The 15797-nt window shown below is 38.7% G+C and overlaps 1 protein-coding gene across 8 annotated transcripts in view; it reads right to left on the bottom strand.

Annotated features, from left to right (window-relative positions):
• MSRA (methionine sulfoxide reductase A) overlaps window positions 1-15797 on the bottom strand; it is a 424140-nt gene that overhangs the window by 230232 nt on the left and 178111 nt on the right. For all 8 annotated transcript variants that reach the window (XR_004672804.3, XR_010112903.1, XR_004672805.3 and 5 more), the window contains exon 3: window positions 3368-3487. Coding sequence is in view for 5 of the 8 variants with exons in the window: in XM_034965628.3 (XP_034821519.1) it covers window positions 3368-3487 (120 nt within the window). In the remaining 3 variants the exon portion in view is untranslated. The remainder of the gene's footprint in view (window positions 1-3367; window positions 3488-15797) is intronic.

Here is a 15797-nt window from a genome sequence, read left to right as displayed (position 1 = left end):
ACACACTGCTTCTACACTCACATCCACACTCTCTCGCTCACTTCTCCCCTGTTGAGGCTGTGCAGACCCACTGGCACAGCAGGGGTAGCAAACTTGAGCCGATGGTTCCTTGGCCTGTGTTCACCCACCTGTGTGCTGAGATAATGCTTGTGGAAGCTCTGATGTGCGTCATCACATAAGAGGTTGCACAGAGCGGTGGCAAAGCTGGCCCTGTGGATTCTGCTAACCCCTCCTCCTATATTTCTGGCATCTGCCCCAAGAAACCACATGGTACCTAAGCTCAAGCATACTGCTTTATGAGAGAAGGAATCTGCACACAATCCAGGTCTCTATGCTTCTTTTCTTGACAAAATAAAAGTAAAAATCTTTACAAAATATTCACGGATTGTGATCAAAGTTTTACAAACTTAAATGCAAGCAGAAGACAAAGCAATTTTGAAATTAACGCAAATACTAGAGTACAGACTAGTATTTCTCCCACAATGGACCTCAGCAATTACTATGCATCTTACCAGAGCCTTGGGGTTTTTTGTTTTGTTTTGTTTTGTTTTTTCCTTCTTTTAAGTCAGACCACTCCAGGGCTGACTTGTTCAGCAAGGCTTTGAGCACCAGAGGCTTCAGAGGGGAGGCCCGCCAGTGTAACCTGCTTTATGTCTCCCCCATCCCTCTCCTTGGTCAAAAATCTTTAATTAGTTGGTTACCATAATTACTCTAGCTAGGGACCTTATTTGTTCTCCTTCCCTGTTATTCCCAGGGATCTGAAGGCTCTACCACTTCTGTGCCAGAGGGACCTTTCTATCATAGCTCCTCTCTGCCTTTTTGTTTTTCCCTTTTATGATCAGAACAACAACAACAAAAAAGCCTAGGGAAAGAAATCATCTCTCCTTCTGTGTATGGGTAAGACCCTATAACTATCCCTTTCCAATCAGGAACAAGTTTCCATGACAACCATGCTTCCCAATGCTACTGTTAACTTAGCAGGTAGTGTTCATATCAAATCGAGTTCTTTACCAGTCTCCGTGGTTTCCATACTTTACCACTTGCTAGAGGCCACTAACACACCAGCTGTTTGCATGAACTGGCTTTGCCCTTTTTCCTTCTAAACGTAAGAAAGACAAAAGAATTTCCTTGGCATTCTCCTTAATCATTTAAAAGCACAATGATATAATTAAAAATATACCAGAGGGACAGATATGAAAGAGAATTTGTGACTTGGTGGAAGAAAGTGCAAAGGGATGAATGGAGAATGGCTGGGATATGATGACAGCTGGGAGACTTACACCATGGTCAATGGCATAGACTTTGAGCTGAGAGCTAATGAGGTAGGGATTCCTGCTAGGTATGACCTTAGGTAAGTTATTTATCCTCTCTGAGCCTCTACACTCCCTCTGTAAAAGACAGAAGCTGACATACTTCATGGAACTGCTTAGAGAAAAGCAAAGACAGAAAAAGTGCTTATTACAGTGTCTGGCATATAGCATGAGTTTAACACGTGGCAATTATCATGTTGTTATTAAGGTAAACAGCTGAACTGAAAAGGGTTCGAGCAAACAAGGAATCACAATATTCTAACTGATTGTTAACATTTTGCTGCTTGAGGATAATAGGTATAAAGCAATAGATACTTGGAGGTTTTCTTAGCAACCTTTTTCTCTTAGGCCATTAAGTCACGTCTGGAATTACAGGAAGGAATCTACTCATTTCCATTCCTAAGACTTGAGAGGATACACCTGCGTGATCTCCAGGATTCATTTGAGTCTATTTATAGCTATGCATAAGCATTTAATTTTGAAACAGAAGTTAAAAAAAAAAATAGGATAACCATTAAAATATTTGTTTGTTACACCACATTCTCCATACGAATCAGAATATTTCAGTCCTTCTCTAGAGCAAGAAAAAATAAGAATATGCACATTTTTATAATATTTTCATTGTTGTACAGCTCAATTTTTATTTCAAAATAGAATTCATATTGTAGCAAACACAGCAACACGCTCACTATTCACCAAGCTCCCAAACTCCAGCTTTTCCCCTCCATCATTCATGGTGCCCTTGGAGGGCTGAGCACATCCTCCACAAACCACACTTATTTAAGACTTTATTTTAGAAAGATAAAACTGTTTACATTTTACACCCCATTTTCATCAATAATAGTGGACTATAACTCCAGATACTCCCTCCCTATTAAGACCTCTTAAAATGGTGAATATAATTTTTTTTTAGAAAAACATTTCAAATGCTATCTGAGCTGGCAGGAAAGGAAAGGAAATCCTTGAAGGTCAGAAACAAGTCCAGAGAGGTAATCTGGTATTCGAGACAGAATTTGCCATGAGGGCATCTGCCTACCCTGTTAGCCTAGAATAGAGGTCAGCAAATTTTTTTCCTGTAAAGCACCCAACGGTCAATATTTTAGGCTTTGCAGACCACATAGTTGGTTGCAAGCACTCAACTCTTGTAACTGTAGCATGAAAACACTCATAGATAATATATAATAATAACAATGAGACTAGCTGTGCTTCAACAAAAATTTACTTATATAGATAGGCAGCAAGTGGGATTTGGCCTATGAGTCAAGTCAATAGTTTGCTGATCCCTGCATTATAGCATGGCTTTCAATGTTTTTCCTTCCAGAAAACACAACCAGTATCTGAAATGTCTGTCTCATGTGGTAGATTGTTGCAATAATGGTCCTGATTCTTGATACCTCCTATATCCTTGCCTTTGGGGAGCCATCCCATATTGGCTCTGGTCTAGCTAGCACATATGACTTGCTTTGGCCAATGGTATAAAAGTGAACGTAACACAAACAGAGAATGGGCCTCATCCTCTCTTGCTGCTCTTAGGTTCTCTGCATCCACCACCATGTGAATTAGCTCAGGCCAGTGTGCTGAAGACATATGGTCCATCATCCCCATTACCCCAGCTGGCAGTTAGTGCTAACCAGCAGCCAGCACCAACTGCCAGGCCAAAGAGTAAAGCAGCCTAGGCCGACTAGCCCCCAGGCAACCCACAGGTTGACCTTAGCCACATGAGCAAATCCCAGGTGAGCCTAACAGAAGAACCATAAAGCTGAGCCCAGCCTCAACTGCTGATCATCAGAATTACAAGCTAATAAAATGACTGTTTTAAGCCACCATGTTTTAGAGTGGTTGTTCCACAGCAAAAGTAAACGGTGCACTCCACAGGAAGATTATCATCTTCTAAACTTATAAAGTGAGAAGCTCACAAGTATATATACACAAATAATAAAGATTGAAGAAACATTTTTAAAAAAACATATTTCCATTTTAAAGAGCCTGTCACCCAACAGTAGTGACAAGCCCTCCCTTGTTTCTCCTAGTAATACAATAAAGCAAATTCTTCCTACCTGAGCAGACTTCTTTATAAGTAGGATTTGAAGTATAGCCTCCTGCAAAACCAACTTGAGTTGAATACACTCCTTTCAAGACCCAGAATTTCCTTTCAGCTCCCCAGAAACATCCCATTCCTTAAAAAAGAAAAAAGAAAAAAAAAGGATACTGATTATTCAAAATAAAGTGGTCACTGCACATCCATATACACCTGTTACATGAAGAAAAAAAAAAGTTGCTCCTGTCATTTGATAACCAAAAACGACTAAGATTTTATCTTTTAAAGGAGAGTTCTTCACATTGGTAAATAATTTTATTTACAATTATTTGCATAGAATATCTCTTTGCTTTAGCTGTGCAAAAACTTAGAAGGCCTCAAATTTAAAGGAGTTAGTAAATCTACACATTTCCAAATAACATAGTAAGGGGGTAACTATTTTCATATTTCCACATCTATTTCATAACTTGAATCAATAGAAAATTTACTGAATGATCCACTCCCTGGTCACATATTTTTAAAAAAATATTTTACCAAAGTATAGCACTAAGTTACTCATTTTAATGTGAAAACTTCCAAAATCAACATAAATTCATGCATATTTCCAATTAACAATGTCACATATGTGTTTAGTTTTCATTTTTTTAATCACTATAAACTTGCATGTGATAAATCACTGCTTACCCAAAAGTAAATTTTTCTGAGTTTTATTTCTGGATATAATGAACTCACGAGAAGGGTTTGGAAGGGAGGCAGGGAGAGAATGACAACAATAAACAAACTCACAAAAGTAGCATTCCATTCAACTAGCAAACATTGTGTGTATACCAGTGGGCACAGGATCTCTTTGAACATCTGATGAAAATCACAACCCATCTCCCAAGAGCACACACACTCACGCACATTGCAAATGTTGCCATGCACTTCCTTGGGCTCCAAATACAGAACCTTCATTTTCTACCATAAGTTTCTAAACTGTCCAGTACAATTGGTGTTCTATGGCCCACTTCTAGATGTAAAAAAGATTACTGCCTCACTCAAATTTTATATGGCTTTATGAAGTTACGTATAACTGAGATCCTGAGTGGAACAACAGTTGGAAAATTAATATACACTATACGCCTCCCACTCCTACACTCACTTGATTTACCAGATTTCATGACAGAGCTGAAAGATAAATTAGAAGTTTACTGAAATTCTCGACACTCTTCAATATTCTACTCTAAAAATCCAAAGCAACAAAACCCAAAAAGCAATTTGAATAAAGTTATATATTATACAAAGATATTCTATTTGCTAAAATGTGTTAATCAAAAATAGGTTAAAATAAAAATATAAGGCCAAATAATAAAATTTAATGCAGTAAAAAATTATTGTTGTGATAATATTGCAACATGGAAATATGTTTGTGATATCATAATTACCTAAGGCTAAAGTAAAAAGGAAAAAACAGAATTACATGCACTTTTATTATAACTACTAAAGATTTTCACACCAAAATTAGACTGGAAGAAAATATACTAAGTATACTAAAGTGATAATAACCACAACTGTATTACAGTGGTGACAATTTAGGAATATTTTTTCATTCTTCAAATTTTTCTGTAATAAATTCCTATTACTTTACGAATAAAAAAATTTACATTTTTAAAGAAAAGCAAAATATTCAAAGAAATAACATAAGAATCTGCTTATGCTTATGTTACCCGCCACTATACCAGTTTACAAGTGAATTGCTTGCTGCTAGTGAATATAAATAAATATTTACTGAGTATCTATAAAAATTAAGTATCCACAGGTCTCCGGCAAAAGCATTCACTATTAATTTTCCTTTGTTGCATTCCTTGGGATGAGGGGAGGATGATAGGGATTCTCTGGAAAAGGACAAGCTGTAGGTGAGTGGAGCAGCTTCACTGCACATAAATGACCAGGAGAGCTCCAGGATCTGTGCAGAGCACCAGGCAGAAGGCAGCCCACCCCTGAAGTTCAGGAGTCTGCAGAGTTTGTTGAATAAAATATTTCTGTGCTGCACAACGACTAACAGCGATGGCACCAGAGAGCACCAGAATCCTTCAACCTTCACGTACAAGGTCCGTGGCAGGCCATTTTAGTAGCTAGCCTGTCCTGACCTTTGCCCATGGTCCCACTCCAATGGCCCCAGGTTTTTAAAACTTAAAGTGTTCTTGGCCAAACCAAGCAAAACATTAGCTGCAAGTAGAGAGATATTTAATCCCCTTTTAATGCTTAATAGGGATCAAGAAATGACCCCATGAGGAGGAGGATGAATGACCAGGATGCAGGTGGGCAAGGGTCTGGGGTGCCACGTGTGGCTGAAACAGCGTCTCAGGGACTGGAATATGGTCAATGTCCACATTTCTGGAGAGGAATGTGACTTAGGACACAGGTTGTTAGGAGGATAAAACTCCATGAAGCAACATTTCAACTAGCGGCTGCAGGTTTAACCTAAACATTCTATTATGTGGCTTTGAAGGTGTGAGTGTGAAAATGTGTGTGTGTGTGTTTAAACAAAGAAAACAGGCTTATTTATAGCAAAATTACTCATCAATTTCAATAATCTGGTAATCATTATGAATATCAGCAAATAAAATATAGTATGCACTATTTTCTTTAAATACTTATTTTTAGCCTTTTGTTATAAAACAAAACTGATGCAAAAAAACCACACAAAACAAACATATATTTCAATGCACTGTTATTAGGCAAACACCCTTACAACCACCACCTGGGTCAAGAATCAGAAGTTTGCCATCTACCCTAGACATGCCTCCACCATGTGTGCTACACTCCAATCCCAACAGAAACCTTATAGCCCAAAAAGCAACCGTTATCTGACTTTCACAGTAATCACTTCCTATGTTTCTTACACTTTATCATCTAAGTGTCCACCCCTAACATTATAGTCTTGCTCATTTTTTTAAATTTGATACGTCTTTAAGTTCTTTTTTTTTTTGAGATGGAGTCTCCGTCTGTCACCCAGGCTGGAGTTCAGTGGTGCAATCTCGGCTCACTGCAACCTCCACCTCCCAGGTTCAAGCAATTCTTCTGCCGCACCCTCCCTAGTAGCTGGGATTACAAGCGCGTACTACCATGCCCGGCTAATTTTGTGTTTTTAGTAGAGATGGGGTTTCGCCATGTTGGCCAGGCTGGTCTCGAACTCCTGACCTCAGGTGATCTGCCCCCCCTCAGCCTCCCAAAGTGCTGGGATTACAGGCGTGAGCCACCACATCCGGCTGTCTTTAAGTCATTTTAATCAACACATTGTCCCCATTCTTTTCCTTTGACCTTATCCCTTGAAGATCACAGTCTACTTGACCTGTTCAGTTTCTCACACTGTGGATTCTGAGGACTGTTCTCATGGTGCAATTCAATTCACACAACCGTCCTCAGAGGACAGCTTTCTGCAAGTTGACAATTGGATCCAGAGGCTTCATCAGACTCAGACTTGATCCTCTGGGCAAGACTAGAGGTGGGGCTATGGATGGTCTTTGATTAGAAAGCACAAAATGTCTAGTTGTCTCTTTCATGGCTAGTTAGCACTGATGGGTGCTCAATGCCTAGATGTATTAATTCCTGGAGAGTTGCAAAATAGTGATCTTCTAATTCTATCACTTCATTTTCGTACCTTATAATGAAAAGCTTCCCCTCAGCTACCACTTTGTTACTCAGTGGTACAATTCACAAGGGACAGGGAACATAAATGCTTGCTTAATCCATTTACATAGTGTCTTCAGGATGACGAACTTGCTATCTCCCAGGCTAATCGAAGAGTTTTTTAAACATCATCACAAACATATTCATTTAAACATATTTGATCGTTTCAATTACTGCTCTCATGTAAGCTTCAGCAGTCATATCTTTGGCCAGTGAGACCCTCTTCAAATTGGCTCCTTCTCCTCAGTTGTCTCATAGCTTCTTTGCTCTCTGGTTTGACAGGATGTCCCAGACTCACCTTGCACATTTCCTACCCCAGTCCCAGAATCGACCATTTCACCAAGAAGCCTAGTTTAATGGGAAAAAGCACTTCAAGATCATGACATGGGTGATAATGAAGCATACTGCACAGTGCACACCATGGCAGCCATGGAACACTAGGGGATGATGTGGCTGAAATTTCCCATCAAAAGGTAAGTCCCATCAGACCCACCAGATTATAAGGTCAAGGGGCTACAGCCACCGTCTATCATAAAGAGGAAGTTGTACATCGGGAATCATGCACAAGCAGGACCAGAGGGCACGCGTGAGCTGCACGAATAGGAAGCCAGACTCCCCCAGCACCCACCAGGCTGCACCAACTCCCTCCCTCACTTCGCACCTACGGCTGTGTGGCGATCCTGTAAAACCAGCTGGGGGCAGAGAGAAAGGCCGATTTGGGGGATGGGGGTGTGGGGGGAGGTGTTGAATGGTTGGTTTGTTATATGGGTGCAGGCTGGAAATGCAGGGCAGCTCCACTGCAGCCTTACTCTAGAGTGGCCAGGAAAGACAGGGGTAAGGGAAAAATCATCCCAACTGGTTCCTTCAGAGAGGGAAGAATAGCCCAAGTTCAGGACAGCTGTGGACTCAAGGGCAGCAGCAAGTGGCTTGGCTGCCTAGTCAGAGGCCAGAAACACAAAGACTGGAAGAGGAAGAATTAGGAAATCTGGGGTAGAGGGACATAGGTGGACATGTGGGAGTGAGTATGCAGCATGAAGATCTCTTTACCACATGATAATGCCAGCCAGAGGGCATCTACCATGAAAGAGGCACTCATCCACAAAGCATGGAAAGGGGCCCAGCCAGGGGATGCCAGCCAGTGTCTTCACTGGCTACCCTAGTACCTGCGTGATGGATGCAGGAACGAACTGGCCACAATGGCAGAGATAGGTTACACATGGCCCAACAGCATGCACACCCGCTCACCAAGGTCCACCTAGCTACTGCCACCACCAAATGTCCAAATGGCCAGCAACAGAGACTGTCACCAAGTGCCTCACACAGCACCACTCCTTGAGAGGACCAACCCACCATAAGGTGGCACAGGATTACACCGGGCCCCTTCCATGCTGAAAGGGCCAGTGATGTGTTCTTACACTCACGCACATGTATTCTTGGCATGTGTTTGACTTTCCTGCCTTCAGGGTCTTGGCCAACTTCTGTCCCATAAATAACATCCATCAGACCAAGCAACTCACTCTGCAGCAAGGAAAATGCAGCAGTGAGCCCACAGCCGGTTTCTACCTGTTTTATTTTACTGCACGTCACCAGGAACTGCCGTCCTGAAAAAGCACTGGAATAGCCCCAAGGCACAGCCACAGCACCAGTTCAGAGAACAAACTCTGTGCAGGTGGGTGCCGGACTCCAGGACACTGAATCAAACACTCCAAAGGTAGGGACACACCATGTTCCCCAAACGAATAATACACGTGTTTGGAAAGCAAAGGAGAGAAACAGGATTGACTTCATTTACTATCTCAGGGACCCATCGGGAGACTTTGTAGCTTTTGTTCCCACACTCTTGGCTCTATAGAGTTAGAGGTCCTAGTCCCCAAAACAGTACACTTTTATCTGGGAATATAGCAAGACTCCATTGAGTTATAAGATACAGCTATTGCCTGGGCACTCTGGGATCTCTGCTACAGGGACAAGTAGGCAAAAGGAGTTTGCCAGGTGCAATCGTCCTATAAGCAGTGTAGGAGAATCTCTGTTGTGCCACAGCCTTGCAAGCATTTGGTGTTACAAGGTATATAAATATTTGCCAATTGGATGGGCTTAAAATCACATTTCGAGCCAGGGGTGGTGGCTCATGCCTGTAATCCCGGCACTTTGGGAGGCCAAGGCAGGTGGATCACAAGGTCAAGAGATCGAGGCCATCCTGGCCAACATGGTGAAACCCCGTCTCTCCTAAAAACACAAAAATTAGCTGGGCATGGTGGTACATGCCTGTAGTCCCAGCTACTCATTAGGCTGAGGCAGAAGAATTGCTTGAACCTGGGAGGCAGAGGTTGCAATAAGCCGAGACTGCACTACTGCACTCCAGCCTGGCAACAGAGCAAAACTTCATCTTAAAAAAAAAAAATTATGTTATATACATAGCTAATCACCACTGAGGTTGAGCATCTCTTCACATAGTATATGGGCCACTCACGTATACTCGTTTATAAAGTGCCTCTGTTCATTTTTCTATTGGGTTCTTATATTTTTCTTGGTTTGTTGCAATTTTTATGTTTTGAATGCTATTTTTTGCCAGTTATATGATTACAGATATTATCTCATATCTGATTTGCTTTTCCCTTCACTTATGTCTATTGTCATACAGATGTTTTAAATTTGAATGTTCTTAAATTTCTCTATCTTTTCCTCTATCATTTATGTTTTCTGTACCTTGTATAAGAAGTCCATCCATATATAAAGATAAAGATAATATCCTATATTTTCAGAAGCTTTAAAATTTTAAGCTTAATTTTAGGTTGTTAGACCATATGGAAATAATTTTTGTGTAGGGGGTGACGTGGGGATTCAGTTTACTTTTTTCCATATTCATAACCAAGAATCCCAAATAAATTGTTATTAAATAATCCATTATTTCTCCCACTCATCTCCAATGTTACCTTTATATGACATCGTTGTAAGTAGTCCCGTTTCTGGGCTTTCTGTTATGCTCCATTCATTTGTCTATTCCTGCACCAATCCTATACTGTTTTTTCATCATTTATTCAACAAATATTTTTTCAGTGCCTACTATATGCCAGGAAGTGCTCTAAGCACCCAGGATAAATGAGTGAACAAAGCAAACAAGATCCTACCCTGTTTAGTGTGTATACTCTAGTGGGAAAAAGATTAAAAACACCAAAAATCCTAGGTAGATGACATAGTTTGAAGGTAAAAAGAGCTATAAAAAATGAAAAGAAAAGCAGAGCAGGTCAGAGAGATCAGGTGGGCTGGGAAGGCACAATTTTAAATAGGGTGAGCCTCCAAGGGAAGGTGACTGCAAACAAAGCCATGGAGGCAGTGAGGCACTCACCCATTCAGATATCCCCAGCAAGGGGCAGAGAAAGCAGTCCTACAGGGGCAACAAGAATGTGCCTGCTATTTCTCAGGGGCAGGAAGGAAGCCAGTGTGGCTTGAGTGGAATAAACAAGGAGGAAGTAGCAGGACAAAGATCAGATAAGCCAGATAGTGTAGGACCTTGTGGGATCATTAAGGACTATGGATTTTACTCTGAGTAAAATGGGTAGCCACGTTGGAGTTTTGAGCGCGAGAGGAAATGATAAAACTTATGTTTTACAAAATCACTCTGGCTGTCCTCGGTTGAGAATAGACTAGAGTGAACCAAGCACAGATGTAGTGAATGGTTAAGAAACTATGGCTGTAATCCAGGTGAGAGATAATGGTGGTTTAGACCAAGTGGTGGTGGAGGAAGTCATGGGTCATGATTAGAATCTGGATGTATTTTGAAGATAGAGCCAAAAGGATTTCCTGACAGATTTGACACAGAGTTTGAGAGAAAGAGAGGGTTATGGCTGACTCGAAGATTACTGGCTTAAGTGGGGAACCTTGTGGATGGAGCAGACGTGTAGGAAAAGATCAGGCGGTTGTAATCAGGCTAGTTTTAATGAGTCAAAATACCTGGTAGAGTAAGTCTTCTTACCTTATACTTCTTCAAATTTTTCTTTGTTACTCTTGGCCTATTACTATTCAGCTTTAATATCAGCTTGTCAAATTCCATATTTTTTAAACATATCCTTTAACATTTTTAAATAGAATTATATTGAACTTAGATGAATTTGGAAATATTTTGTCACATTAGTAATTTGGTTTGGACACACAAGTTTATTTGTAAATTTAGTCCACATATATAATTGACCTACAAATGTCAATAGAAAGATAAATTTTAAAACCACCTGGAAGCCCATCTCTATAAAAGTCATTTTCCCAGGACAGTAACCAGATATAACCTAACCCAACATCATCTTAACTGGCAGACATTCAGTGGGCTGGAGCTTTGCGCTCCACCCCTACACCAAGTTTTTATAATACAAATGCCACAAGAAAAACAACTTCAGTATTGTTTCCTCTTAGCAGAGGAGAAAAACTCAACCTAGTTATGAGACCAACCACAACACAATGAAAACCTGCATTAACTAGTTCAGAATATTACTTAACAGGTGATGTTAGTGTGAATAACTCATATTTTATTCTAGAGCCCTTATAAATAAAATCCTGCAGTGAGTGTTTGTATTATCAGCTAGAGGGTTAGTTAACATGTGGTAGAATGAGGACTTACGCAAGGTTTTATTTTACTACTATGAAAACAATAACATAGCTCTCCACTTATTCAAGTCTTCTTGGATGTCCTTCAATACCATGTTATAATTATAATTTTCTCCATAAAGATCTTAAGCATTTGGCCAGACATGGTGGCTCACGCCTGCAATCTCAGCATTCTGGAAGGCCGAGGCAGCCAGATCACCTGATGTCAGGAGTTCAAGACCAGCCTGGCCAACATAGTAAAACCCCATCTCTACTAAAAAATACAAAAATTAGCCAGGTGTGGTGGCGTGCACCTGTAGTCCCAGCTACTCAGGAGGCTGAGGCAGGAGAATCGCTTGAACTCAGGAGGCAGAGGTTGCAGCGAGCTGAGATGCCACCACTGCACTCCAGCTTGAGTGAGCGAGTGAGACTCCATCGCAAAAAAATACAGATCTTAAATATGTAAATTACATATAGTTCTATGTACCCCATGATTTGTGGAGCTGTTATAAATACTGTTTTTTCTACTATACTTTTTGATTACTTAGTGCTGGTGTATAAAAACACCCTGATTTTAGTATGCCTTCCATACAGCCAGAAAGAGTATTCTATTAGTTCTAATGGTTTGACTCCACCTTCTCATTGATTTCCTATACAGAAAGTTATATTCTGTACAAATGAGTTTTCTGTCTCCCTCTCCCATTCTTATTCTCCTGCCTTTATCTCATTGTATTGCATTGGCCTAGGACCTTCCATACAATGCTGAATAATGACAATGCTAGGAATCCTTGTCTCATCTTAATATTAGTGCGAAGGATCCAATAAATATGAGATTTACTGTAGGTTTTTGCAAGATATCCTTTATCAGGTTGAGAAAGTTTCCTTCCATTCTTACTTTGAAAAGCTTTTTATCATGCATGAGTTCTGAATATTAACAATGCATGCTTTCTTCTGAGATGATCATATGTTCTCCCTCCTTTAATCTCTTAAGGTAGTATATTACATTAACAGATTTTTCTAAATCATCTTTCAGTAAATCTTCCCTACTCATAAAGCATTTTAACACTGAACTACCTGTACTATTTTATTTCAGATTTTGTCATTTACGTTCCTTATGAAGATTTATTATAACTTTATTTTCTTGTATTGTCCTTGTCCAGAATTGGTATCAAGGTTATACTGGCCTCAGAAAATTGGTTGGCTAGCCTTTCTTATTTTCTGTCCTATGTAACACCGCATTAGAAAAAAAATTATTTGTCCCTTGAAGTTACAATAAAATTTCCTGAAGCACCTGGACTTTGGAGAGAAGGAAGAGAGGCATTAGGGGATGCTTTGTTTCATTGTCATGTATTCGTATTTTTATATCTCTCTTTTTAGAGGTTTTCGTTGCAGAGCAAACCTTGGGTTTCACTGATCCTCTTTATCATCTTTCCTTTCTGTTTTCTATTTGTGCTCTTTCTTTACTATTATCTTGTTTTGCAGTTTACTTTTTAGTCTGTTAGTCTGCTCATTTCCTACCTTCTTGATATGAATTATTAGCTTATTTATTTTCAAGTGTTCTTTTCTAATACATGTTTTTAAACTCTAAGGTTTGTTCTAGATACATCTCACGTATAGGTATGTAGTACTTTCATTGCCATTCTCTTCTGATGTAATTTCCATTTCATTTCCTTCTTAATCCATGAATTACTTAAAAGTATACATTTTTGCTTTCAAACATATGGCCTGTTATACTACCTTCACAATTTTATTTCCAATTTGATTGCATCATGTTAGAGAATGTGGTCTTCATTATTTTGAAATTTGTTCACACTTATTTTGTCACCTACAGCCTGGTGAATTTTTGTAAATATTCTATGTGTGCTTGAAAAGCATAAAATTTCTCTCTATGTATTTCTTAGGTACAGGGTTTTACAGACATTTATGTACAAGCTTATCAATTTGTTATGTAAATCATCTATATCTGTTTAATTTTCTGGCAAATTGAGACATCTGATTCTTAGAGATTCAATTAAAATTTCCTCCTATGATTGTGAATTTTTTGATTTCTCTTTTAGTTCTGTCAGTTTTTCTTTTACATAGTTTAGGCTATGCTATTAGCATACACAAGTCTATTATTATCTTCTTGCTACTATTCCTTTTGTTATTGTTTAGTATTTTTAATGCTATTAAAGTCTTTTGTTCTTAAAATTATTTTTTCTAATATTAAGATACCTACATTACCTTTTTTGTATTCATTTACCAGGCGTATGTTTTCCCAGTCTTCTTTTTTAACCTTTCCATGTGTCTTTATTTTAGGTGCATTTCTTGTAAGCAGCATATAACAGGATTTTGGTTCTTAGCCAATTTGATAATCTCTTCCTTTAATTAGTAATTTTAATATATTTACTCTGGCTATTTAAACTTCTTTCCATAACCTCATTTTGTGTTTTCTACTTACCATCCTCTTCCTTTAATTTCTTTTCCCTCATTTTCTCACTCCTATTAGTCTTTTCTGACTGCCTTTGACCCTTGGCCAATTTGTAGGCAAAACAAAAAAAAAATCTGTTCTTCTAGTGTTTACCCTTACAATTGTTACATACCCACTTCACTATGTTTTCCTAACCAAGTCTAAAGTTAGTATTTCTAACCTTCTCCCAAACTCAAAACCCATCACACTGAACAATCTCTATCTCATTACTGCAGTGTAAAGATTTGCCTTTTTTATTTTCTTCTAACACACACACAGAGGGTTATTTTTTTACAATTGCTTCAGTGATCAACATTTTAATCATTTTTTAACTAATTACTGTTTCTTATGCTTCATGTCTCTCCTTTAATTCTTCATCTTACTGAAGTATATCTTTAAAAAGGTTTTATAGTAACTGTCTATGAGTTATAAAATCTCTTAAGTCTTTTTGTATCTGAAATATTTCTATTATGTCTATACTATCGAATGTAAGTTTAGCTGGGTATACATTTCATCAATACTTTGAAGATGTTACTCCACTGTCTTCTCACGATCATTGGCACTCATAAGCCTGCTGTCAGTCTGATGGTCATTTCTTTGTAGGCAATGCCTTTTCTTTCTATAGTTATTAATATTTTTTCATTATTCTTAATATTCTGGGGTTTATTATAAATCTAGATGTCATTAATTTTTATTTATCTTGCTTAGGGCTTAAAATATACTTTGAATATGATGATTCACATCTTCAATTCTAAAAAGTCTTCAGCTATTATATTCTCAAATATTGCTTCTCCACTATTCTTGCAATTCTATTTCTCCAGAACTCCCTTTAACATGTCAGTTGACACATCTCAACTTATCCTCTGTGTCATTTAACTGCTGATTAATTGACAGATACATTCTTCTTTTTCCTGCTCTATGTGCATCAGAACTATTCACTAAAACATTAACTAAGTTCCTCATCAACTGGGTTCAATCTAAGAGTTCCAGGTATGGAATTATTTCAGTAGCTATTTTTTATTCCAAGTTTTATATTTAGTTCTTTTGTTTTATTTTGCCTATTTTCTGTCATACTTTATTATTTCTTCACTGACCTCTTTGAACATCCTAAACACACATTTTAAAATGCTTTTGTTTGTTATAAAAAATTAACTCGAGTGAATTTATATTTCATTTCTTCATATTGTTGCCTCCTTTCTCTGTATTATTCATATTCTTTAGAATTTGAGTTTGCAGGCTCATTTTCACAGTTGCACACGCATGGGTGTGTCACCTTGGGCAGAAGGCAAGAAGAGAGAAGCACTTTCAAGTTGTACCTACACGAAGGTGATTAGAGTTTCCAGGGTTCCCTGCTGCAGCAGTGGCTACAACAAGAAACAGGTAAACCCCAGAGGACCTGGACTAAAGCATAAAAGGTACCTCTTCCAGAATATATCTGAATTGTTCCTTACAAAATATTTAACCTAAGGTGATACTGATGACAGTGGTCTGAAAACTGGCCTTTGGAAGTCATAGACACAATGAACTTACCTGTCACCACCACCACCTCCCCTAGGAACTTCTGAAGGACATCTACGTTCCGTAGAAATAAAGTTTTAAATTGAAGGAAAAAAATATTCAAACTTACATCATGACTTAAGCACCTAAGAGACTTAAAGAACATATCAAAATTACAACTGTGTCACTGAATCAAATTTACATTTTTGACACAATCATTACAAAATCATTACTTGGTAAGAATTTTCCAATAGTC

This window comes from Pan paniscus, chromosome 7 (assembly GCF_029289425.2).
Source record: "Pan paniscus chromosome 7, NHGRI_mPanPan1-v2.0_pri, whole genome shotgun sequence".
Lineage (NCBI taxonomy): Eukaryota > Metazoa > Chordata > Mammalia > Primates > Hominidae > Pan > Pan paniscus.
Note: the sequence above shows the minus strand (reverse complement) of the source record. Positions and strands in the feature narration are given on the sequence as shown.